At 50.4% G+C, this 23,041-nt stretch overlaps 9 protein-coding genes across 9 annotated transcripts; 5 read left to right on the top strand and 4 right to left on the bottom strand.

The window, feature by feature from the left end:
• Positions 1-734: 734 nt before the first annotated feature.
• On the top strand, positions 735-3,671 carry FIBRA_01594 (uncharacterized protein; the record flags this gene model as incomplete). The annotated part of the gene is made up of 6 exons (XM_012323469.1): positions 735-776; positions 1,408-2,047; positions 2,099-2,889; positions 2,943-3,160; positions 3,216-3,590; positions 3,647-3,671. The coding sequence occupies 6 exons, from the start codon at positions 735-737 to the stop codon at positions 3,669-3,671; spliced, it is 2,091 nt and encodes a 696-aa protein (XP_012178859.1).
• Positions 3,672-4,422: 751 nt separating this feature from the next.
• FIBRA_01593 (uncharacterized protein) lies at positions 4,423-7,495 on the top strand (the record flags this gene model as incomplete). The annotated part of the gene is made up of 2 exons (XM_012323468.1): positions 4,423-5,324; positions 5,380-7,495. The coding sequence occupies 2 exons, from the start codon at positions 4,423-4,425 to the stop codon at positions 7,493-7,495; spliced, it is 3,018 nt and encodes a 1,005-aa protein (XP_012178858.1).
• A 177-nt stretch (positions 7,496-7,672) lies between these two features.
• FIBRA_01592 (uncharacterized protein) lies at positions 7,673-8,576 on the top strand (the record flags this gene model as incomplete). The annotated part of the gene is made up of 3 exons (XM_012323467.1): positions 7,673-8,131; positions 8,189-8,346; positions 8,432-8,576. 3 exons carry the CDS (start codon positions 7,673-7,675, stop codon positions 8,574-8,576), a joined length of 762 nt encoding a protein of 253 aa, XP_012178857.1.
• Positions 8,577-9,490: 914 nt separating this feature from the next.
• On the bottom strand, positions 9,491-11,491 carry FIBRA_01591 (uncharacterized protein; the record flags this gene model as incomplete). The annotated part of the gene is made up of 14 exons (XM_012323466.1): positions 9,491-9,526; positions 9,582-9,742; positions 9,806-9,872; positions 9,933-9,967; positions 10,029-10,088; positions 10,145-10,253; positions 10,308-10,393; positions 10,462-10,536; positions 10,590-10,633; positions 10,698-10,744; positions 10,803-10,919; positions 10,983-11,085; positions 11,138-11,201; positions 11,257-11,491. The coding sequence occupies 14 exons, from the start codon at positions 11,489-11,491 to the stop codon at positions 9,491-9,493; spliced, it is 1,239 nt and encodes a 412-aa protein (XP_012178856.1).
• Positions 11,492-12,510: 1,019 nt separating this feature from the next.
• FIBRA_01590 (uncharacterized protein) lies at positions 12,511-14,346 on the bottom strand (the record flags this gene model as incomplete). The annotated part of the gene is made up of 15 exons (XM_012323465.1): positions 12,511-12,590; positions 12,647-12,768; positions 12,825-12,856; positions 12,904-12,955; positions 13,015-13,030; positions 13,081-13,215; positions 13,270-13,283; positions 13,339-13,359; positions 13,416-13,436; positions 13,491-13,573; positions 13,655-13,798; positions 13,863-13,937; positions 13,994-14,166; positions 14,222-14,256; positions 14,315-14,346. The coding sequence occupies 15 exons, from the start codon at positions 14,344-14,346 to the stop codon at positions 12,511-12,513; spliced, it is 1,035 nt and encodes a 344-aa protein (XP_012178855.1).
• A 942-nt stretch (positions 14,347-15,288) lies between these two features.
• FIBRA_01589 (uncharacterized protein) lies at positions 15,289-16,494 on the bottom strand (the record flags this gene model as incomplete). Its single annotated transcript, XM_012323464.1, has 5 exons — positions 15,289-15,660; positions 15,714-15,875; positions 15,929-16,012; positions 16,062-16,076; positions 16,129-16,494. 5 exons carry the CDS (start codon positions 16,492-16,494, stop codon positions 15,289-15,291), a joined length of 999 nt encoding a protein of 332 aa, XP_012178854.1.
• Positions 16,495-17,566: 1,072 nt separating this feature from the next.
• FIBRA_01588 (uncharacterized protein) lies at positions 17,567-19,271 on the top strand (the record flags this gene model as incomplete). Its single annotated transcript, XM_012323463.1, has 6 exons — positions 17,567-17,839; positions 18,292-18,474; positions 18,531-18,701; positions 18,762-18,925; positions 18,979-19,157; positions 19,216-19,271. The coding sequence occupies 6 exons, from the start codon at positions 17,567-17,569 to the stop codon at positions 19,269-19,271; spliced, it is 1,026 nt and encodes a 341-aa protein (XP_012178853.1).
• Positions 19,272-19,670: 399 nt separating this feature from the next.
• Positions 19,671-21,704, bottom strand: FIBRA_01587 (uncharacterized protein; the record flags this gene model as incomplete). Its single annotated transcript, XM_012323462.1, has 12 exons — positions 19,671-19,703; positions 19,768-19,928; positions 19,987-20,053; positions 20,104-20,255; positions 20,317-20,425; positions 20,483-20,568; positions 20,635-20,726; positions 20,856-20,956; positions 21,022-21,138; positions 21,196-21,298; positions 21,351-21,414; positions 21,473-21,704. The coding sequence occupies 12 exons, from the start codon at positions 21,702-21,704 to the stop codon at positions 19,671-19,673; spliced, it is 1,317 nt and encodes a 438-aa protein (XP_012178852.1).
• A 546-nt stretch (positions 21,705-22,250) lies between these two features.
• FIBRA_01586 (uncharacterized protein) lies at positions 22,251-22,759 on the top strand (the record flags this gene model as incomplete). The annotated part of the gene is made up of 4 exons (XM_012323461.1): positions 22,251-22,278; positions 22,371-22,411; positions 22,485-22,612; positions 22,669-22,759. The coding sequence occupies 4 exons, from the start codon at positions 22,251-22,253 to the stop codon at positions 22,757-22,759; spliced, it is 288 nt and encodes a 95-aa protein (XP_012178851.1).
• Positions 22,760-23,041: the final 282 nt, after the last annotated feature.

The raw sequence follows: 23,041 nt of genomic DNA, 5'->3' as shown, positions 1-23,041 counted from the left end.
TATGATGCGGAAGCGAATGAAAGATATGTATGATATGAAGGTACGGTGACCAACGAAACCTGGCCACGTATAAGACATGAGGAGACTAGTCGCCGTGATGAGAGATTGCAGCGAATGTTCTGTATTGGCCGGGCCACCTGGGATCTAGGAATCCGCTGGTAAGCGCGTCCTATTTGTACAGCCGAGGAGCGGGCTTCTGTGCCCTCCCAAGAACCGCCGCGTCACACCAGTCTAGACATCGCCCGGGTTGCTGGAGACTGTCAGGTTTCAGGCCAGCAGCTAGATATGAATCGAGAGACGTTGCCCCTACAGTTGCAATTCAGCCTGCTTGCTCGACGCTCAATGTTGTTGCATTAACTGTTCTACGTCGCGCCGTCGGGGACGGAGGGACTATGTACCGCCTCCGTCGAGGGCGAAGCTGAGATTGGACGAGTGGGAACGTGCGCAGGCGGTTTGGGCTGCCCGCGGAGCCGGCGCCGGCGGTGCCTGTGCCAAAAGTGGTGTCTGGTCAGAAAGAAGCTGTGAAGGCATGTGTTTGGTCGTGTTGTGGCCGATCTACGCTTGCCACCCCGCGGGAGCTTCGAGCTTAAAAGACCTTCTTGACCTCCACTTGTTTCCTCGACTTCCTGCCCTCGTTCTGTCCGCCCCAATCGTTTCGCAAAGTAGGTCCTCAGGTTATTATGCTGCGCATCGCTACAGGCCGCTGATACTGGCGCGGCTATAGCTCTTTCATCATGTGTGGCATCTTCGCGTACTGCAGCTTCCTCCAGGAGAAGGTTTGTGTTTTCTCTTTTGTGTCCTCTGTTACTAGTTCAGGCGTATGGAGAAGCTCACGGCTAACACGCCGTGATGAACTCCCGAGGCTGACTTTGTCTCGATATCTTCGTTGTCTACCAGCCACTGTGGTTGATAGGATGGCCGCTCTGGCATCTGGGTATATGTGCTCATCATATTGCGAGCCGTATCGCTCGATGGTCTTGATGCGCCTGTGCTTTCGATGCAGCAGCTGTTATGGCGTGTTGAATAGCGTTTGGTGGAGTCCTGTCATTGCTGTTCTCAAACACCGCATGCGCATACAGCCATGGATACTGCATTCTTTACGCATCCTTCTATTGCAACCCTCATACTTAGCATATATGTGACTATTTCCGATGCGGATGAGCTGCGTCCATATCTGTAGCTGCTGCGGGATGTGCGTTCCCCGTAACGGCCGGTGGATATTGATGACGTTTTCTGCGTATGCATGCGGTGATCGCATACAGCCGGCGATTGTTATCGAGGTTTATGACTCATGTTTATGAAGCCTGGCGGTTGATGGATAGTCATAGTGACATATGCTCCGTAACCCTTCTATGATGTATGGAATTCTTTATTTTGTGCTAATCCTATCTTTTCTCCATTGTACAGGACCGTAAGACTATCTGCGAGATTCTCTGTAATGGCCTTGCGAGGCAAGAGTATCGCGGATACGACTCCGCCGGCATTGGTATTGATGGAGACAACCGTGGGGAGATGTTTTTCTTCAAGGAAGTAGGCAAAGTCGCCGGGTTGCGCAAAAAAATTGCCGAATCCAACGTCAACACATCGAAGTCTTTCTTGTCGCAGGTTTCCATTGCCCATACGCGTTGGGCTACGCATGGACCCCCTTCCGTCGTCAACTGCCACCCTCTCAAGTCGGACCCCAAGGCCGAGTTCACAGTCGTACACAATGGTATAGTCACCAATTCGAGCGCCTTGCGGCTCGTGCTTCAGAAGAGGGGATACAAGTTCGAAAGTGACACGGATACAGAGGCTGTTGCTATTTTGACGAAGTATATTTACGACTCTCAGCCCGACAAGCGCATGTCATTCACTGAATTGGTCAAGACGGTGTTGAAGGAATTGGAAGGTTCTTTTGCGTTCGTTTTCAAGTCATCTCACTACCCCAATGAAATCGTCACCGCTCGTCGTGGTTCCCCGCTCTTGATTGGTGTCAAGACTGAGAAGAAACTCAAGGTCGACTTTGTTGATGTTGAGATGGCGGGTCCCGACGAGACTATGGATGCTTGTGAGTTTGTTCGTTTTTGTGTGCACACTCACGATGCTAACGCTGTGGCAGTGGCTTCCCCGAAGGCTGGTGGTCTGCTGGCGCCACCCACTGGCCCTGGTGGTCCTCCCAACCTGATGCGTTCGCAATCGCGAGCGTTTATGTCAGAAGATGGAATGCCGCAGCCAATTGAGTTCTTCGTTGCATCTGATGCTTCAGCAATCATTGAGCACACCAAGCGTGTCCTCTATCTTGAGGATGACGATATCGCACACATCTCAGAGGGCGAACTGCATATCCATCGATTGCGACACAAGGATGGTGCACCCCCCACAGCATCGCATCGTACAATCGAGACTCTCGAGATTGAACTGGCGGAGATTATGAAGGGCAAGTTCGACCATTTCATGCAGAAGGAGATTTACGAGCAGCCCGAGTCCGTCGTCAACACGATGCGTGGTCGCGTTAACTTCGACCGGAATCAGATTACTCTCGGTGGTCTCCGTGCCTACCTCCCGATTATCCGCCGTGGACGTCGCATCGTGTTCTGCGCGTGTGGAACAAGTTATCACTCGTGTATCGCTACGCGTGCGATCTTCGAGGAGCTCACCGAGATTCCGGTCAGCGTTGAGCTTGCGTCGGACTTTTTGGACAGGAAGACGCCGATCTTCCGTGACGATGTTTGCGTCTTCGTGAGCCAGAGTGGGGAGACTGCAGATACTATCCTTGCTTTACGGTACTGCCTGGAGCGTGGAGCGCTTTGCGTGGGTGTTGTTAACGTCGTCGGCTCGACCATCTCGCGTGAGACTCATTGTGGTGTCCACATCAATGCCGGTCCCGAAATCGGTGTTGCATCTACTAAGGTTAGTTTCTGAACTTAATTGCTCTCGAGAATCGTTACTGACACTCCTTGTAGGCATACACTTCTCAGTACATCGCACTCTTGATGATGGCGCTTCAGTTGTCTGAGGACCGCATTTCATTCGCAGAGCGGAGAACTATGATCATCGAGGGCCTGCATGCGCTACCAAGCCAGATCAGGAATGTGCTTGAGGGCGACAAGAGCTTGCAGGAGTTTGCCACTGGTGTCCTTGCGAACCAGCGCAGTTTGCTTCTGATGGGTAGGGGTTACCAGTGAGTATTCTTCCCTACATACAGATGTACCATGTACTGATGGGTGATCTGCCAGGTATGCCACCTGCTTAGAGGGTGCGCTCAAGATCAAAGAAATCTCGTATATGCACTCGGAGGGTATCCTCGCTGGAGAACTCAAGCACGGTCCCCTCGCGTTGATCGACGAGAACATGCCAGTGATCATCGTCATGACTCAGGACTCGTTGTACCCTAAGGTTCAATCGGCGTTTGCACAAATCACCGCCCGCAAAGCGCAGCCAATTGTAATCTGCAATGAGAATGATGCAGACATCCCTAAGGGTGTCAAGACGATCCGTGTACCAAAGACAGTCGACTGTCTGCAAGGCATTCTGAACATCATTCCTTTGCAGCTCTTGAGTTATCATTTGGCTGTCAAGAACGGATTTGATGTCGACTTCCCGAGGAACCTGTGAGTCGCTGTGAATCTTAATTGTTGATGTTATATTAACGCATCTACGATTTCAGGGCGAAGTCGGTCACCACCGAGTAAATTGTCAGTGACAAACTCAAAAGGGTGAATTGCACTAGTACTTTCGTGTTGGACACATCGGACCTTGATAGCACTCTCGAACGGACAGTAGAGTACCTACCTTCTGCGCGCTGGCTTTAGTAAACATTTTCATTGTCGTTCATCAGTGCATGTACATTACCATAGACGAAATAGCACACCACCCACCTGGGGTGAGTGGTCTCCGGTCCCGGGAGTAAATACGCTGGCAGTACGGCAGAGTGAGATTTGGTTTGGCAATGCCCGAGTAATTGGCTATGACAAAATTGTCAGACAATACTGGGAATAATAATGTCATCACGGCCGGGGCTTTCAAGTTGTATTTCTGAACAACTTGAAGAGTCTCGATTTCCAGGTACAGATAAAGGACATTTTCCGGCGCGAGGACCGTTCGGAAGCCACCGAACCGACGCCGAACTTCTGCTATCCTATCGACCATATTCGCATTTCTTGCCACAACGCTCAAGCTGCTCCCACAGGTCTTCGTTTCTATCTGGTGTTTACACTGTCCCTAGACTTGGCAGTATACAGAGGGCTCACGATAATCTCTGATCAACACAGAGTTGCAACAATATTAGCCCCTGATTCCGCCAAGGACAAGCACGGCTGGCCCAAGACAATAATTTCCCTTTCCATACTCGTCAGTGCGCCATTCTAACCCAGTTCTAACTTTCCGCATAACCTGCAAACGCGCAGGTGTCGTGACAGCACAGACTAACGCTGGTGCATTGCTATGACAGAGGTGTCGCATTCCCGGACGCGGTCGGTCGACACCGAGATGCACGAGCTAAACTTCGAAGCCGACTACCTAGAGGAAAAAGCTCATGTGGTGCCCTCAGGGACCAACGGTGCCGATGCCAAGCTGCAGCGGCATAACAGCGACCCAGACGCGCAAGCCATGGTCATTGCGTCGCTGCGCTCCCAGATCCAGGACCTCTTCTCGCAGGTGTCCCAGCTAAACAACAAATTGGTCGGCTCGTATGATCGCGTGTCGGATCTCGAGGACGAGCTGCACGTTTCGTCGGCCAACCTGCGCCAGTCGACGCTCAGGATATCCGAACTAGAGCTGGAGCGGTCGCAGCATCTTTCTGCACTTAGCACGGGTTTGCTGGTAGAAAAGGACCATGTCACGACCGAACTCACGCGTCTCATGGAGAAGGCGACCGAGGAGGCTGCCCAGCGCGGACAGGCAGAGACTGCGCGGGCTCAGATCGAGAAGGATTTGGACGACCTCAGCGCGAGTCTATTCAATCAGGCAAATAGCATGGTCGCGGAGGCACGTATAGGGAAGGCGAGGAGCGAACGTAAAGCTGAAGAGACAGAGCGTGCGCTGCGAGAGGCGGAGGAAGTTGTAGGCATTCTACAGGGGCAGATGCAAGCACTGCAGGCAGAGAAAGAGCATGCAGATCAGGAGGTTGACGAAATGCGCCTTCGAATGGGCAAGGGCAAGTGGGTGGACCGACCGCAAGACCCGGAACAAGGGCGACCACGCTTACTGAACATACATCCCCCGTATCAGGAATTCATCGCATTCCTCTCACACCTCCGGACGATCCGTCCGGCGAGTCCTCAACCGCCCGCGATGTCCACGCTTTTGCCCCTTCCCTTCCTGGCGCGACTGATCACCGAAGACTCGTGCGTGCTGGACTGTGCTCGCTGGATATGCTCACTGATACTGCACTTCTTGCAGCGATCCTACTGTCAGGCTTGATCTCGCACCTTCACTCAACTGGCTCACAAGAAGATCGGTCATTTCTGCTATCCATAGCGGTCAGCTAACGGTCGAGCCTATGCATACCGTCACGCTACTGGAAGAATTGGCGCCGTCTACGATACCCGGTCATGCTCACAATATCCAGGTGTCCTGTGCTCTCTGTGGAACAACAATATTTTCGCCTACGACTACTGATTCTCCTACGGTATCCAACTTCCCACCTTCTCCCCTACCAAACCGACAGAATCTCAATAATTCGTGGTCTTCCTCGCTGTTGCGTAGCGTGCAGTCCATGTCTGCCGCGAACCAAGGTGCAAAGAGCCAATCTCCGATGCCATCTGCACCTACCGAGCCGCCGACCCAGGTCTATATTTTCCGCGTTGCTGCAACCTCGTCCGGTCTTCCAGTGTCCCTGCCGATTACCTCGCAGCAAAATACCGCACAAAATCGTCCCACAATATACCCATTATGCACCACCATGTGGTGCTTGGCCCGTCTTCGTACGACATGTTCGATGTGGGCATTTGTGCGCACTGGAATCGTTGAGAAGATTTGGGAGGAGACTCCGTACGTTCCTCCCTCACGTCATTCGCCTATGAATAGTGTTACCGGTGTAAATGGCGTCGAGAAGCACGATGGGCTCAACGGCATAACGGATGCGGACAAGAAGCCCCCTGTCCCTCCTCGCAGGACGAGAATGGGTATCGGGGCGCTCTGGGGTACGGTACAGCGCAGTCTCAGCAGTGGAGGGAAAGAGCTTGAGTCTGAGATTACGCAGCCGAAGGAGAACGAGAAAAAGCCGGAGAAGCTTTTGCCAGCTTCGCCAAAGAGATTTCCTGTACCCCCACCTATACACCCTTCGCTATCAGCACCACCTGCGACCAAGACCCCTACGGCACTGTCGTCCGTCCCACCACCCTTGCCCAAGCGCAATAGAGGCAGAGATACAAACACTAAGATCGCATCGACACCAGAGCCTGACGAGAAGGCGGAACCGCCTTCGTTGTCTCGCGTTACTTCCCAAGAAACTTCAGGAGACGACTTCGCCACACCCTCTGAAGAGCCGAGATCTCTAATTGGGGCACGATCTGTTTCGCCGACTACTATTCCTCTTCCACCATCGTCCCCGCCAACGCCCGAACCACATCCAGAATCCGAACCTAATACTGGTCACCCACAAGATCTCCCTCAGGATGCTACCGCTGCCGAAGCTTCCTTCCTTCCTACTGCCCTGGCCCCTGTGGCAAATCAGGTGAACGACAGCGAGAAATCATCGCGTACTGCATCCCCTGCCCCTCCGCCCCTTCCCCGTCGCGCAGCTGCTCGTCTCCGACCTGTGTCTGTTATCATACCTCCCCCTGCGGAGTCTACTCCCACTGAAAACGCGGAGATTGTACCTGACCAAAGCGGAAAGCAGAGTGACACAGTAGCTCTCAATGATAGCGTGGACGATACTAGCCGTACCACCCCCGAAGTTACTGTCGAAACGATTCTTCCGTCTGAGTCTGATCCATCAGCCGAGCCTGTGTTTTCTACCGAAGCCATCCCGCCAATCACGGATAGTACCAATGAGCTGGCTGCCCATTCCCTCGCGACAACAGAAGCTCAGCCCCTTGCTGCGGAAGAAGATAACGGGGACGCTCCAGCTGACGCCATGCAATCCTCCGAGGAACCTTCAGAAAATCAGCAAGTCGACAAGACTGTACCTGCAGATGCACCGCATGCGGATGGGCCACCATTGGATACCGCAGTTGACAATCCAGCGGATGAACAACTAGATAAACACGAGGACGATGGTAATGCCGAGGTGCCTCGCGAAGAGGAAATGTCGGCGTCCTCGCCCGTTGCTTCGTCAATAAACGGAGTTGTAGATGGCGTGGAAGGCCAACCCGTCAAGACACAGCCCGAAGTTCTTGAGGCAGAGGGACTTGTGAAAGACCCTTTGGCTGCCGAAGCAGACGCGGTGGAGTCTTCCGTCGAGGAGGATAGCCGAATATATGTCGGTGATACGATGTGGGAAGAGAGGACGTGGAAGGAGCTGATGAGGCTGCGGGAAGAGATGTACTGGGCCCGGGTCGGAGGAGTGCGCTGAGTATAGTGTAGTGATTGGATTTTCATGGTTTATTGTCTATATGTATATGATCTATGACATTCCTGAATGGGTTGTGGTGCCGATGGGCGTCAAAGCCATTGGCCTTGGATCCTAACAAAGCCAAACAGACACCCATATCTAGATGACATCATCGCGCACATCCCCCTTCCTCCTAAAATGTCGGCCATCGAGAGTCTCACCACCCATCTCGTCTCTCTATCAACCCCTCGTCCGTATTCTGCTGCCGTAGAGCATCCCTTCCTCACCGCCGCCGGCCTTGGGACACTCCCTCCCGCCCTCCTCTCCCTCTACCTCTCCCAAGATCGCATCTACGCTGCGCACGCCTACCCAGCGTTTATTGGTCGCCTTCTCGCAGTCATCCCATTTTCGTCGCTCGATGATCTGGATTCTGAAGCGGAGCGGCGCAATCAGCGTATCGTGCAGATGCTCTGCGGAGCGGTGCAGAACGTCGTGCGCGAAGTCAACTTCTTTGGCGAGACCGCGAAAACCTGGAATCTGCAGTTGAAAGGTTGGAAAGAACGTAAGGCTACACGGGACTACACTGCAGAGATGGCACGTGTGGGCGCGGAGGCAAGGTTAGAAGATGGGCTAGTTTTCCTGTGGGCGATGGAGAGGGTGAGTTCATTTCGCAGTCACCCGCATGCGCTTTATGCCGATTTCAATCCTATTCAGGTGTATCTCGACGCATGGCGGTATGTTGGCTCGCTGAAGCCCATTTGCACAAGTGAATCCGAGCAATCTACTGCGCCTGCGATCGCTGAACTTGTTTCAAACTGGACAAACCCTGAATTTGTCGCGTTCGTCGACGACCTCGCCGATATTGTGAACAGGTAGGTCTGTAACTCACATTCAGCAGGGGAAAAATGCTCAGCATTTTGCGCCTTGCTCCGTCCCACCCTATCTTTTGTGTCACAGCCTTGAGATCCAACCCGGCTCTTCGGCATGGCTCCGAGCGGAGCAGATTTGGGCGCGCGTCGTGGAGCTCGAGGAGGCGTTTTGGCCCATCGGTGGAGAAGAGCTTATATCACTGGGTTCAAGTGATCTCGTGCCAGAAACGTGAATTATGGAGATGATTTTCTTTTCGAACATATATAGCGATACTTCTGGTTTGCAGAGCTATCAGTCATCCGTAAGTTTGTAGATTGTTGTGACGATTAGCGCAGTTACGTACTACCGATGTGTTTGTATTTTATTTTTCGAGCGCAGTGTGATGTGGGTTCTGAGAATAACATGGTACGTAAGATGGAGAACAAGCCGAGTGGCGAGAGTTCCACAAATTGGAGGGAAATCGCCAAGGCAAGAGGGACATAATCATCGTTCTCACATGGGTGAGACAGACTAGCCTTTAGGCATCCAGGCACTCTATAAAATGCACTGAACCACAGACAGTGGCGCCACTAGCAGCTGGTTGGCGCGCCACATGCATGAGATCGTCGCACTGGCAGTCTTCAGAGCTTATTTGCAAATTTTCGTCAACCATAGCACCAATCCATTGCTGCATTTCGATTGACTTGAAGTGAGTGTATGTACAGCAACTTGGACTCTCCGGGGAACCTACTGTGTTCGAACCAATTTAGGGCTCCAACGGGGATTCAAACGGATCCTCGTGCTCGGATTATTCCATTGAGGGTAGCATCGTGGTTGCCGCAAGGTCGCCGCCGTCGGATAGGGCATGATAAAGAGCTTTACTTAGAGCACCTTCCTATTCTCATCCGATGCTCCGATGGGCGGCCACTCTTACAACTTCGAGGCGCTCGACAACGGTGCATACCATAATCAGCTAGTCATCCAAAGCAGCCTTTACGAGCGCGATTGCTTGATTACACATAAGATTACCGTAGGGCGTACCAATACTTATACTGTCCAATTTCGGAAGGCCATCAGCACGTACACCTTTTGTGCTGTGTCCACGAGGCTGAAATCTCAACGACCGCTCTCGCTGCCGCGTTCACTCGTGCATGTTCAAACAAACGCTCAGCTTGTTGAGGAGCTCGTGCAGTTGAAATCGAGCTGCACGGGGCGGAGTCGGTAAAGGGAACACTACAGAAGATGGCGAGGCACGTACCTCGGAGACGGTCGCGACGTTCTCACAGATGTACGTCGCGGTGCCGTTCGGCGCACTTAAATGGGTGCCCGTCGCAGTTATGTCCTGGCATTCTGCGGAGCAGTCCAGGTCGACGACGACGCTACCTTCCGCCCCGGATGACGTGCCAGTGACATTGATGTCTGTGCAAACGGTTAGCTATGCACTCCGACTGCCTCATGAATGACCAGTGGTCAGTGACATACAATGAACATCAGAGATTGTCAGGTTGCTTGGATACTGATTGCAAAAGTCTTGAGTCGAGTCGTAACACTACACACACATACGACATGAGTGGGCTTGTAAGAACAGTTACAAGTCACGAATGCGTACCTGATCGATCAAGACAGGGTTGTCGACCTCGAACACTAAAGATTCATGCGCATATCCGTTAAGATGTAGCGCAGATCGAGCACAATAATCTCTTACCGGTGAAATCTTGGAAGGTGATATTTTTCACGTATCCGGATCCCCCGCCAGCAGTGCTGTCTGGAGCGAAGACCCCTTATTAGAGACATTCCGGCAAAAATTACGAATCAGCTCACTGGGGTCAGGACTGCCAGGGAAGACTTTGATGCGGGCACCGTTCTGTGCATAGCGCATCGTTACGTTGCGCACGTAAACATTCGCAACAATATCGGTCTCGACGGCGTACTATGAATTTTGTCCGATATAAATAAGGTATTGAGATCTCAGCAAAGAACCAACCTGTCCAAGACTGCCAACAGAGATACCGTGTGAGCCATTGCACCACATATTTAAGACATTAATGTTGGTGCTATTTGGCTTGAATGCTGTGATGACCCGGGATATGAGTGTTTGTATTCAATTACATAAAACTTTTTAAAAAAGTGATACGCACAGACACAATCGTCGTCGTTGTTGACTGTGGAATCCTCAATGGTCACGAAAGATGAGCGATAAATATCCCAGCCATCTAATATTTACATGTGAGAGCATGATGGGTGTGTATTTATAATGAGCACACACCAGAGTTGACAGCAGGTGCGCTGGAGTACGAGACTGAGCTGATGCTGCAATTGAAAAATCCCCGTTAGCGTCGAGCGCATCTATGTCTGAGGGGTGGAAGCTACGGACTTGATATTCCTGTACGTCACGTTTGTGCTCTGATACACAAAGTTGTTCTAGCAAGACCAGGCTTGGTTTAATAGTAGCCCACTATAGTAAGCAATGAGAACGCACCCAAAAGGGAGAGTGAAGCTCGGTGATATCTTCCACGAGAACATTTGACGCATTGCCCACAGTCAAGGGTACGGGACGTGCAAAAGTGGTGGACGAGCCGCCCGCTGTTCCAGCGTTCTGAACAGACGTACGTCTAGTCAACACGGGTCTTTAAATAAGCAAAGTCTACAAGAGACTGACCTGACTGATATTGAAAGTGTCCCACCATACCTGACCGTTACCATCGATCGTTCCGCCACCGTAAAGATGGATATAGTCACCAGAGAGGAACCAGAACGTAGTGCTATGCATGCAAATCAATGAGGAAACAGGGACAGAACAAGAGTGTACCATACGCATTCTGGTAGGTAAGGTAAAGGCTGTTAGGGGACCAGTACGCGATGTTGGGCGTGTATTGGACTTTGCACGGAGGAAGTTAGCCAAAGGGATAATGACAAGACAACTGGGGACTCACGGTATCCGCTGAGGACGATGTCTACGTTAGACAATCCTTCCGCCACGAGCAGCGTGTTCACGCTGTAGAAGCCGTCGAGGATGATGGCTGCGGTGTCACTGCAGTCCTTGAAGGCGCGGTTGATATTAGGGCCATCGTCGAGGCCGCCGCCGAGAGGCTTAACACGGCAAATTCTTTCCCAGCCAAAGGCAGAGGATGCAAGACCAGCGAGTGTAATAAGCAGTGACGAGCGCATAGTGAGGAGATGAACACGAATTCCGGGGATCTTGGAAGTCGATGTCTCCGGGCTTGGGCTCGTCGGGGCATAGGCGAGCCATTATATGTGCTCGGGAGGATGTCATCACGAGAACGGACATGACGGCAGCACCGGGGTGAGCTTAGCCGCTGAGAGCGTAGTGGGAGCTGGAGGAAGACAAGCTTGAGAGAGTCAGAAGACATGGGGCTAAGCGAAGCTCGGTGGCTGCTCGACGGCGGCCCGGGCACAACGCGTCGCCGTCACGTGGGCCATGTGCCCGACGCGACCCAGTGCGCTAAGTCGAATTGAGAAGGAAAGAACGGGTTGAAGTCGCTCGAGAGAAAGACGAGCGCACCCCAAATTGGATCCAAACCCGTCCGCCTCGCTCGCCTGTCCTCGGCTGTCCCTGATCGGACCCCACACCGCCTTCCCCGCAATCCCCGTCGCGTTCCTGGGTCGCGCTGGGAGCAGTCCCGCCAACTCACATGTCAGCCCCGTGGTCTCTCCCCGAGCGGTCCGCCCCCTACCGGTCGCAAAAATACTGCATCGTCCGCTCAAAGCGCGGGTGGCGGTGGCAGTACATAGATTGGCGAGATTCTCCGCACTCAGCTGTGTAAATATCTCGGTTATGGAAACGATCGTCGGGATGAAGGCATGGCACCATAGTCGAGCTCCCACGTGATCATCATTTCTTTCGCAACAGAACCCAACCCGACGCGGAAGTGTCGCCATGTACCTTTCTTTGGAGCTCTGAGCATTAGAGTATGCGGATCGTCTTCTTAGATAAAAAATACCATCGACTAATTGAGAGATTAGGTTATTGATGCACTTTACAAATACGCTACAACACCAATTCAAATAGAATGCGACACAACGTCGAGTCCAACTTTAACAAAGAATTTTTTTAAAAAAAATACCCACCGTTGAACAGTGGTCACGATTAAGTCTGTAAATATAAGGACGTGAATGCCGTGAAGTCCCCATATGAATGCTTGCACTATAGCTTACAAACTAAGTACTCATGCGTCGCCATTCGGAGGTGGCGATTGAACTGGCACTTCTACTACGTCCAGCTCAAGAACTTGGGACTGCCCATGGTCTCGAGACGAATGTCAGCCTCTACCACGGGCAGATGTATTTTTGTGACTGACATACCTTGGTCTATACCGAACAGAGCCTGCTCCAAGACCCTCGATAAAGAATCTTCTGTATTCCCAGAAGGGTCGGAAGTCTCTCGCAGACTCAGCAAGAGTCGACACGAAAGAATCGATGTTAGACTATCGTAAAAGCATTGAGTGTGAAACCGAGCTCATGCAGTATATCAATGACTTACGAGGAAGCCCAGAGAGATGCCATCGCGCCATACTAGGTCGATGCTAAGGCGATGTCACATAAACAACAGACACACTCACGATGAGAACGTTCCCTACACACAGCCCAAGCGTGTTCACGATAGACATGAGTCTACAGTTCAGTCACAGATGGTCAGCCAACATAGTTTATGAAGTATGCGTAGCGCGCACCCAAAGAAAATACCCGCTGAATCCATGATCAGCATCTTATCTACACGTGAACAAGAAATCACGTACTGTCTTTGAGTAAGATCGTCGAGATATGCGGTCTTGTAACATCCGGCAACATGTGATTTCGATACAGCTTCATCCAGGTGAGAGCTAGGACAATTCCATCTGCCAATAGAGAGGACGCTCTTGCCGCCATAAGCCCTGTAAATCAAATATCACGGTGCCTTCGATTGTAGCACGAGCATTAGAGCCTACAATAAGCTTGTCGTCTACAGTGGCAAGTATCAGAACGATTATGAATTAGATATCTAAATCAAAACGTACTGTGCCAATTCGTGCTGTTTGCTATGGCCGCCAAACCATTTCAATATATCCATCTTCTTGATAAGTTCACGACGTACTGTGACCACTCAAATTGCGAACTGCTAGAATGAACTAAGTACGAGATCAGCCCAAATACCATCACAACAACCTACCTAATCGTGTAACTCCCATTACAGGTCGTGGCACCCGGGGTGACATACAGAGGCTCGATGAGGATGAACTCGAAGAAAACGTACTAGACGACGCGAATAAGAAGATGACGGTGTAATAGGTATTAGTTGATTGTGTTCAACTCCTCGCTAAGTAAACCTCTCACTCCAGTAATGACGGGGGTCGCCATCCCAATGCCGGCGACGAACACGAAGAGCCACCAAGCGTGATCGAAGATTGCAAAGACGCGTACAGCAGTAAACACTTGTCCCCGAGCAGCCGTCAGAAAGAAAGCTGAGGTGATCAGCAACTGATGAGATGCAACATACAGGCGCAACTAGCCATCTCGATCTGGCCTCGAATAACCTGCCCACGTTCGAGCGCGATACAACTGCAGGAATTTTGTCATTCGGAGGGTAACGTTGCAGAAGGTTATAGATCCCCAACCTCTGTGAAGATAAATCCGTCAAGACATTAAACCAGACGGCGGACTACAGCTTCTCACCATCCGCGCCTCCCATGTCTCAAATGGCGCCGTTGTAAGAAGCGCAAATGCTGCTCCAGAAAATGCACTATATCGAATAGCGAGGAATAGCGCATCCACGAATGACAGACGAGCCTTCCAAATGTACCGAATTTCGCTTCTGAGGGTCAGGACGTAGTCGTAGACAAGTACTACTGCATCATAATTGGTATCAAAATCCTGCTTAAGCTGGATGGCTAGGAGACGCACCCGCTGCTGTGTATATCGCGCCACTGCCGAACGTTCTGCACCCCTCGCATGATCAAAAGCTTGAACTAGCATAAATCACGCAAATACACTCACATTGTTAAGCTCTCAATTCCGCCGTTTAACATGATCAGGCAGGGACTCTTGGGAATTCTCTGATACAGGGATGTCAGTGGTCTGCTTAGAGCCGCAGCCTATATAAAAGGAATACAGCCAAGCATACCGAATGCATTGCAACACAGTCTCGAAACACACGCACCGGCCGTAGTATCGGCCGTAGTATTGTAGCCTGCTCTGCACTGCCCTTGGCGGCGGGCATCACGCTGGAGGCCTTACTGGCCACCTTCCAAACCCGTATGAATGCATAGTACGTCAGCTTTTCGGCTTGAGCGCAAATTCCAGCGCTGGGGCGCCGATGATGCGGTTCGCATCATCGCCACATAAAGACGACCGGAGCTTCTTGAGCCCGAAGCCCATAGTTACAAGGCAAATCTGGTCCAGCAACATCATTAGGTCATAGCTAGCACCGCTTATGAGAACGGAAGCGGGCGTTTATAGTGATAAACCGCGTCCCGCTCGTACCCACGTTCCTCAAGTGTATTCTGACTTCATGTCAACGATCTGCCAAAGGATCGACTCACCTGTTCTCCTACTAACTCAAAAATTGATCTGTCAAAAAGCCGGCATTCCAGATCATTCTGGATGGTGATTATTTTCTCTAAGGAGGAAGCAACAATGTCAATGAGTCGTTTATCATTCCCGCCAAGTATAGCTGTGTGACTACGGAATGTAGTAAATGTTTCCCTTCAATACAGAAGTGGAACTGAACACACCAGACAATCATTGAATCCCGCCGTCAGCTGCTAAACGTTTCGAGCATGGCTAGTCTCGCACAATGACTCGGCTATTGTTTACGTCGGCGGCACACGCCATGCAAGCCGCAGAAAACTCACCCATCATCAGTGCTAGTGGATCCATTTAATATTACATATGGTAATGGTGCGCGTTGCGCGACACAGCAAAAATGACCGGTTCAACATACTTCCGTTCCAACCCCTCCACTTCGCAGCCTAAGTTGCGGCCTTGGCCCACTCCTTTGCCGCCTTCCGCATGCATCGATCCAGATCTTTCGCAATGAGCGACTTATTCATCTCCAGGTCGTTCATGTCCTCCCCGAACTCGCGGACAACTTCGAGCACCACTGATGCAAGCTCCGGACCACGCTTTATGGTCTGTGTATCATTCCAGGTGGCCGTGTTGACCGTACCACGCTTTGCGACCTCCCAACAGAGCTGGTGCAATCGATAGCGAAGGAATTCAAGTTGAGGATCTGGTGAAAAGGAGATAGGCAATTCGGAGGAGGTTATACGCTTCGCAATCCCCGACGCGCGAGCGGCACCGGTCCAGGAAGATGCAGACCATACGGCCGTTATCTCGAACGGCTGCACGCAATTCGTTAATGACGAAAAATCGGAATGGAGAAAGAGGTACGTACACCGGGAATGAAAGTAAGAGTATCGAAAGCGAGCGCAAACGGCGCTAGACTCGTTGCGATCACGCCATTCATGATTGCACCCTTCTTGGCAGATTTAACTTGTTCAGTAAACTCTTGCTGGACATTGTCCGCAGGCCATGATGCGGGATAGACAAAGCGCAGCTGCGGATGAGCCGGAATCAGTCATGACTTCATATATCATGTCCGAGACCAACCTCCTTGAGTTTCTTCTTATTTGGTGTTCGCACAAGAAATTCTATGCGGCTATTCTTCGTCGCAGACATACCTTTAGATATGAGCTACAAATGATGAGCGAGGAATCATAACATAAGATACCATTCGGCTCACCTTTACTGCTTTAGCCTACTCGAAACGGGTCAGCAGTTGCTGTCGTGATACAAAGAGACATGCAAACCTTAAATCCTGTACCTTTCTCTCGAGCCTCTTTTTCTTCCTTCTGCCACCTTCGTGCCGCCTTTGTGGTAATGCCCTCTTTCTCACCCTCAGCCTTCGGAGGCAAAGGGGCAGCGAGAGGCGCATACATCATGAATGGAGGCACCTTTTTATTCTTCTTCGACGGCGGACGAAGGGCTTGAGGGAAGGGAATCAGAAACGCGACAGTCGGATTGTGTGCAGGAGGTAGACTGTCTGGGTCAACAGCGGGCTCCTCTCCTAAAGATTCATGAGACTCGTGTGGTGTATTCTCGTCGACGCCGTTAGGCTCAGTCTTATCGTAGCCATTTGGGAGAGTAGCGAGTGGGCTGTCTTCCTCGATGATCATGGTTGTGGGTAGGAGCCTCGCGGCTTCGGCATGGCTGCCAAACAGGAGGCTGACTTATATGTTCGTGCTGCGCGATGCGGGATGGCATGGCAAATCAAGTTAGGATGGGATTGACGTCACGGGCTCGAGTGGAATCCGACATTCGGCGCTTGCCCACCGGCAGGGCCCGATACCACAAGGATGATGATTGAACTCAAGCTTAACTCGACTTTTGATATATTCCAGCCAAGAGAGCCAGACTTGACTATGGGAAAGGCAAGTGTTTAACACCACATCTGGGAAGAGTAGATATATCTACTTAAATGATGGCAGAGATTGATTGCTGCAGCTTGAATGAGACAGTGTTCATGCATCAACAAAACCATACTTTTGCTTACTGACTGCATACTGACTTTTATTTAAGCAGAGTAAAAGCTAGTAAGATCATCCAGACAATCTCATTGCATTCGAATGACCGCATCAACGTCATTCAGATAAGGATATACCTTGAAGGATGACCCATGCTTTCAGCCGGGCGATAGACTCCTTATTCAAGTCCCAAGAATATCACACTCAATATCCGTGTTAGGCGCAGGGCTTTTCGGAGAGAAGACCCTACATGAGGACCGAAGAATGACGACAGCATCCATGCATGACAGCTTGGCCCGAATCCACTAGGAAGACTCGGACACTCACCATCCCTGAAACATTAATTTGTGGTAACATTGCGAAAGCTCGCAATAGCTGTGGTCGATGGGCTTTCTGAGAGTCTACATGTATGAAGCATGTCGCGATATGGTGCGCGACAAAGCCAGACGCGAAGGCGGATTGGATCACAGGAGGGCTGAGCATGCCAAGACGGACGACACGTGATTGCGATGGAGAAAACATGGGAAAACATAAGTCGGCTGAGCTCGCACGCGCCCACGTCCATCTTCCCTATCTGCGCCCTCGCCTGCCTAGCAGCTAGTGCCCTGTCCCACCCTTGTCTCTCGTTTTCAGCACGCATCCCTCGCCCAGATCAATCCTAGCAACACTATCGCCCATACAACCTCCACCTTAGACGTTTGCACAGCGCCCACACCATCCAGTCATGTCTAGTACAGATTACGACAAATCCACTGCTAGCGCGAGCGACAAGGATTCTCAGATGCTTGAAGTCCACGAAGAGAAAACCTCAGATGAGCCTCTTCCCTCGCCAGCTACTGCGTCCCTTCCCCGACCCAAGGCGAAGCTCTCCGCAGCAACCATCATCCCTATCTGGATCGTGCTCAGTTCTTCCGTGATTATTTACAATAACTATGTGTACAACACACTAGAGTTCCGCTTCCCAGTCTTCCTGGTGACATGGCATCTGACATTCGCGGTGAGTGGTTCTTGGTAGACACCCCTAGCATACCGAGCCTCCCGTCGTCGAGTGTTCGCACTGTGTGGAAAGCTTGTGTGATATTAGAATGGGTCTGGCTGTTATGAGGCTGTACTCTATGATCACAGCCCATCTGCCATAAAGCTGATAGCAGAACCGGGGACATTATCTGTCACCATCTTAGCCGTTTCAGACTGCTGATGCGACTTGCGCTTCCAAGCCTTAATCTTCTCCCTCTTGAATGGAACGCTGGCATCATGTACCGAGATTTCAAATTATCTCTTCCTTTGAGCTTCCGTGAATGCGGTGTAGGAACTAGTCATCGATTATCCGTGATTCCTGGTTTAGTGGACGAGGATAATCCCGGGGCCAGTATTTTATCGCTTGTATTGTGGACAGAATGATTACTGAATCTACGCTGTGTGGTCGACTGCTAATATGTTGATCCATAGGCAATTGGAACGCGTGTACTACAACGGACGACCCACTTACTTGACGGCGCAAAGGACATCCACATGTCTAAGGAGATGTTTGCCCGCTCGATCCTCCCTATCGGCTTCCTGTTCAGCGCATCCCTTATTCTCAGCAACACAGCGTATCTCTACCTCAGTGTTGCTTACATTCAGATGCTGAAGGTTTGTTATTTCGTTGCATGAAGATCGATGATTGGAACATTTACATACCTTCACAGGCTTTCACTCCAGTAGCAATTCTGCTCATCTCATGGACGTTCCGGATTCAAGATCCTAACAAAAGGTTGGCATTGATTGTGATGATGATTTCATGCGGTGTCGCCCTCACTTCCCATGGCGAATTGCATTTCAATATGGTTGGATTCCTCACACAGGCGGCAGCTGTTGGGGTACGTTTTAATTTTTCTACTAAGAACATAATGTGCTGAAGAGTACCGGAAATTGGGTAGTTTGAAGCATCTCGACTGGTTATGATTCAAATTCTGTTGCACGGTCTCAAAATGGATCCACTCGTCTCGCTGCACTACTATGCACCGGTCTGTGCCCTGATCAATCTCGCTGTAATTCCCTTCACAGAAGGTCTTGCGCCCTTCCACGAGATAATGCGTGCGGGGTGCGTTAACTTCCACTATTATGATGCTTTCGCCTATTGATAATTGTCACCAGCCCACTCATTCTGCTCAGTAATGCATGTGTGGCATTCCTTCTTAACGTTGCTGCGGTGTTCTTGGTCGGCGCTGGCAGTGGGCTTGTACTTACCCTCGCCGGCGTGTTTAAGGACATCCTGCTCATCACAGGTTCGGTCCTTGCCTTCGGCGCGCCTATTACGCCACTACAAGTTGTCGGTAAGCACAGGCGCAGATTTCTCTATTCCAACATGCTCCTCACTGTCCTTCACTGCAGGTTACTCCATCGCTCTGGCTGGCCTTGTTTTATTCAAGACTTCTGGGGGCAAATAGAATCTTCCCCCACACGAGACATGAACACAGACATTCCCATCTCAGGATCCCTATCGTACTCCGCCTTTCGATATGTAGTCTCTTGAATATGGATCATACATAGCGTACGAAAACCCGCGTGTCGTGGTGTCGTATGTCGTGCTGCTGGCCATCTCATCTCGTTCGTCTACTCAATCCTCGCATTGAGCCTGACCGATGTTCAGTGTAGATCGCCTCACCCTCTTGGGATGTATTTCCCCTGGTTTTGGATAATATTATGTCTGGATCGAACCTGCTTGGATAGTTCTGGCCACGCAGACAACTACGCACATGGTACTTTCGGGATACGGATTCGTTTGATCAATCACTGGATATCTTATGCACCTGGGCATTCAGAAATGTAGACTTCTTTGACTCTGTTTAACTAGTAGGCGATGTGCAGTTAAAGTCGAGCTGTGGACCCGATAGATAACTTATTTAGTTTCCAAACTGGGGAGCATATTTGTAACTCGCACACCTCGTTCACACTTGCGATATTCTCGCAGATGTAAGTGGCTTGGCCATCTGGGGCAGTGAGGTTCGTGCCTGTGGCTGTGATGTCCTGACACTCTTCTGAACAGACTAAATCCACGACCAAACTTCCCTCCGCTCCAGAGGAAGTTCCTGTCACATTAATATCTAAATAGTTGAGGGTCAGTCAATACAATTCGTTATGAGTAAACGAAAGAGAACATACAATGCACATCAGATATAGTCAGCTTGCTCGGATACTCCTCGCACTGTGCGGTGCTCGTGAAGTAGCACTTCGCTTCAATGAGCGAGACAACACCACGATCAAGAGCTTTGTACGTACCTGATCAGTGATGATGGGGCTGTCCACCTCGTATACTAAGGACATCACATTGATAATTGTGGAGACTATGACAGGAAGATCCAAGCACCCACCGTAGAAATCTTCGAATGTGATATTCTGCACATAACCGGTACCACCCCCAGAAGTGCTGTCTAGAGGTGGCGGCAATTGTCATCAAAGCACGAACCTCGGATTGCTGACGCAAACACGCACACGGATCCGGACTTCCTCCAAACACTTTTATACGGGCTCCGTTCTCCGCATAGCGCATAGTGACATTCTTGACAAACACATTGGCAACAATGTCCGTTTCACCAGCATACTGGAAGGGGCTTTAGATCACGCAAGTTTGAGCGCAAGTATGATTGAGAAAACCCACCTGTCCAAGACTACCAACAGAGATTCCATGGGAGCCATTACACCATAGATTAGTAACTATCATGTCTGTGCAATTGGGCTTGAACGCTGTCACAGGCAAAAGAATAAGGAGTCATCACAGAAGCTTCACTTATTCAAAATCATGAATCTCACAAACACAGTCATCCCCATTGTTGATGGTACTGTCCGCGATTGTGACAAATGAGGAACGGTAAATATCCCAGCCATCTATCGATTTGCTCATCCTGATAAGAAAAATTTAGCTTGGGGAGTATAGCGAACCTGTGTTTTTTGCGGGTGCACTTGAGTAAGAAACCGAGCTTATACTGAGGACAATTTAGCCCATGCCATTCGGGTGGGAAGTCAGTACCTACTTGATATTTCTGTAGGTCACGTTGGTGCTCTGATAGACAAACTGCAATGTTCCCTGTTGATAGCTGCAACGCGCGGCTAATACAAGAGGACTCACGTTATTCTATTCAATAGGCGAGCCCTTTCAGCTCAAGGTATACACAACGGTCGAAACGATTGTGAACTAACCCAGTTCGGTGCGGCAATCTCGGTGATGTCCTCCACAATAACATTCGACGCATTTCCAATAGTTAAAATGACGGGACGTGCGAATGTAAGCGTGGAACTTCCCGCAGTTCCTTCATTCTTTGCGAGTCGTCATTGTAAGGAGTCATGGAGCACACAAAGATATACTGCACATACCTGTGTCTCATTGAACGCGTCGTACCAAACCTGACCATTACCGTCAATCGTTCCACCACCAAAGATGTGAATATCGTTTCCGGACATGAACCAGAAAGTCGTCCTAGAAAATATTGAGATTGAAGACACTTCCATATTGCAGAATTGATACGTACGCGTTTTGGTACGTGAGATACAAGCTATTCGGAGACCAGTATGCAATATTCGGAGTATATTGCACTAAGCAAATCTATAAACACAAACCTAACGCCAAATCATTTGAAAACAACACGCCTACCTGTACCGCTCAGCAGTACATCAACATGATCCAATCCTTCCGTAAGGAGAAGTGTGTTTACACTGTAGTAGCTATCCAAGATGATCATAGAGTTCTCTGAGCATTCTTGGAATGCAGCGTTGATGCTGGGTCCATCATCGCGGCCCCCACCAAGAGCTTTGACAGCACAAATCTTCTCATAAGCGGCGGCGGCAACAGCGAGCAGCAGGAAAGAAAGTAATCCCAAGTACATCGTGGTGAGTCGCACCACTATCGGCCCCATCACAAAGCCATTTATCCTCTTGTCTGAAATCTTCTTTTACAAGAGTGCCGTCTGTGAGAATGTTCTCGTCCTCATGTCCTTCCAACGGGCCGCACAGAGCTTCTATTCACCAGAAAAGAGGGAATGTTACTATTTCATTTCTCAATACTCTGCAGTAATTGGTGAGACAATATAACGAGCGGTCCGGGGCTTAGCCGCTATCCGTGAAGTTCTCTGTATTGGCACATTAATAGGATCACGAGGACTCAAAATACAACAAGCAAAAGACTCACGGATCTCATCCGAAGAATCTTCGCAACCAAATTGTCAGTCTAGGAATATACAGCGTGACTATGCGGGAGAGAGAATACAAATGGAAGAGTCAGACAATCATGCATTATCGCCGGCGGGCGCTTCGTGGGGCGTCAGATACCCTGCATCACGTGGACGATGCCCTCAGCCACGGTTCTCCAGGTTCTGGCACTGGCAGGGAGTTGTCAGAAACAGCCGATCACTCACAACGAACACAATTTTAGCATGGCTAGCCTTCAAGGCTACGTCGACCGTAAGTCACCATTCTCCTATGGTTTGATCTTGATCTGTATCTGTTAAGTTGACAAAGGGATTACGGTCTTACTTGCTCCGTATACTTCTCAGATCGTATTCTACTCATCCTGCAGGATGGTCGTTCTATTGTAGTGAGTCGTTATGGATAGAAGTCATCCTGACGGACCCCTTACGTATCTTCTTATGCACCTGTTTATTTCTCAGGGTGTGATGGCCGGGTACGACCAGAAATCGAATGTCGTCTTGTCGGACTCGAAGGAGCGCGTTTATAGCGCTGATGAAGGTGTCGAGGAGATTCCTCTTGGCCTTTACCTTGTCAAGGGTGACCAGATGTACGTATATCGACTCTTTTATCTTTGAAATTTATCGTTTAAAATAATCTCGCCAGCGTCTTGATTGGTGAAGTCGATGAAGCAATTGACCAATCTGTCGACTTAGCGACAATACGCGCCGAGCCGCTACCTCCAATTCGTTATTGATGATTCTGGAATGCCTATTCATTCGATTCACGTTCTTTGCATCGCCGCAGGTTCGCGAGTCCCTTGGCCTAGTGACTGTCACGGAAGGGCGCAGCACAAAAGGCCTTGTACATCACAATAGCAATGCCGCGTGAGCACGGGTGGAATTGGGACTATCAAACGGTCTTATAGATATAGTGATGGTCTACAAGTCGTCGGCGGGGTATTTGGACAGCTGTGCGGGTATACCGGAGCGAAGTTCTATAGCCGATCTTCGGTGACACATAACGAGCATACACCGCA

The sequence above is a fragment of the Fibroporia radiculosa genome (assembly GCF_000313525.1).
Source record: "Fibroporia radiculosa TFFH 294 genomic supercontigs, scaffold744, whole genome shotgun sequence".
Lineage (NCBI taxonomy): Eukaryota > Fungi > Basidiomycota > Agaricomycetes > Polyporales > Fibroporiaceae > Fibroporia > Fibroporia radiculosa.
The sequence above is the reverse complement of the archived record's forward strand: the minus strand, read 5'-3'. Positions and strand labels throughout refer to the sequence as shown.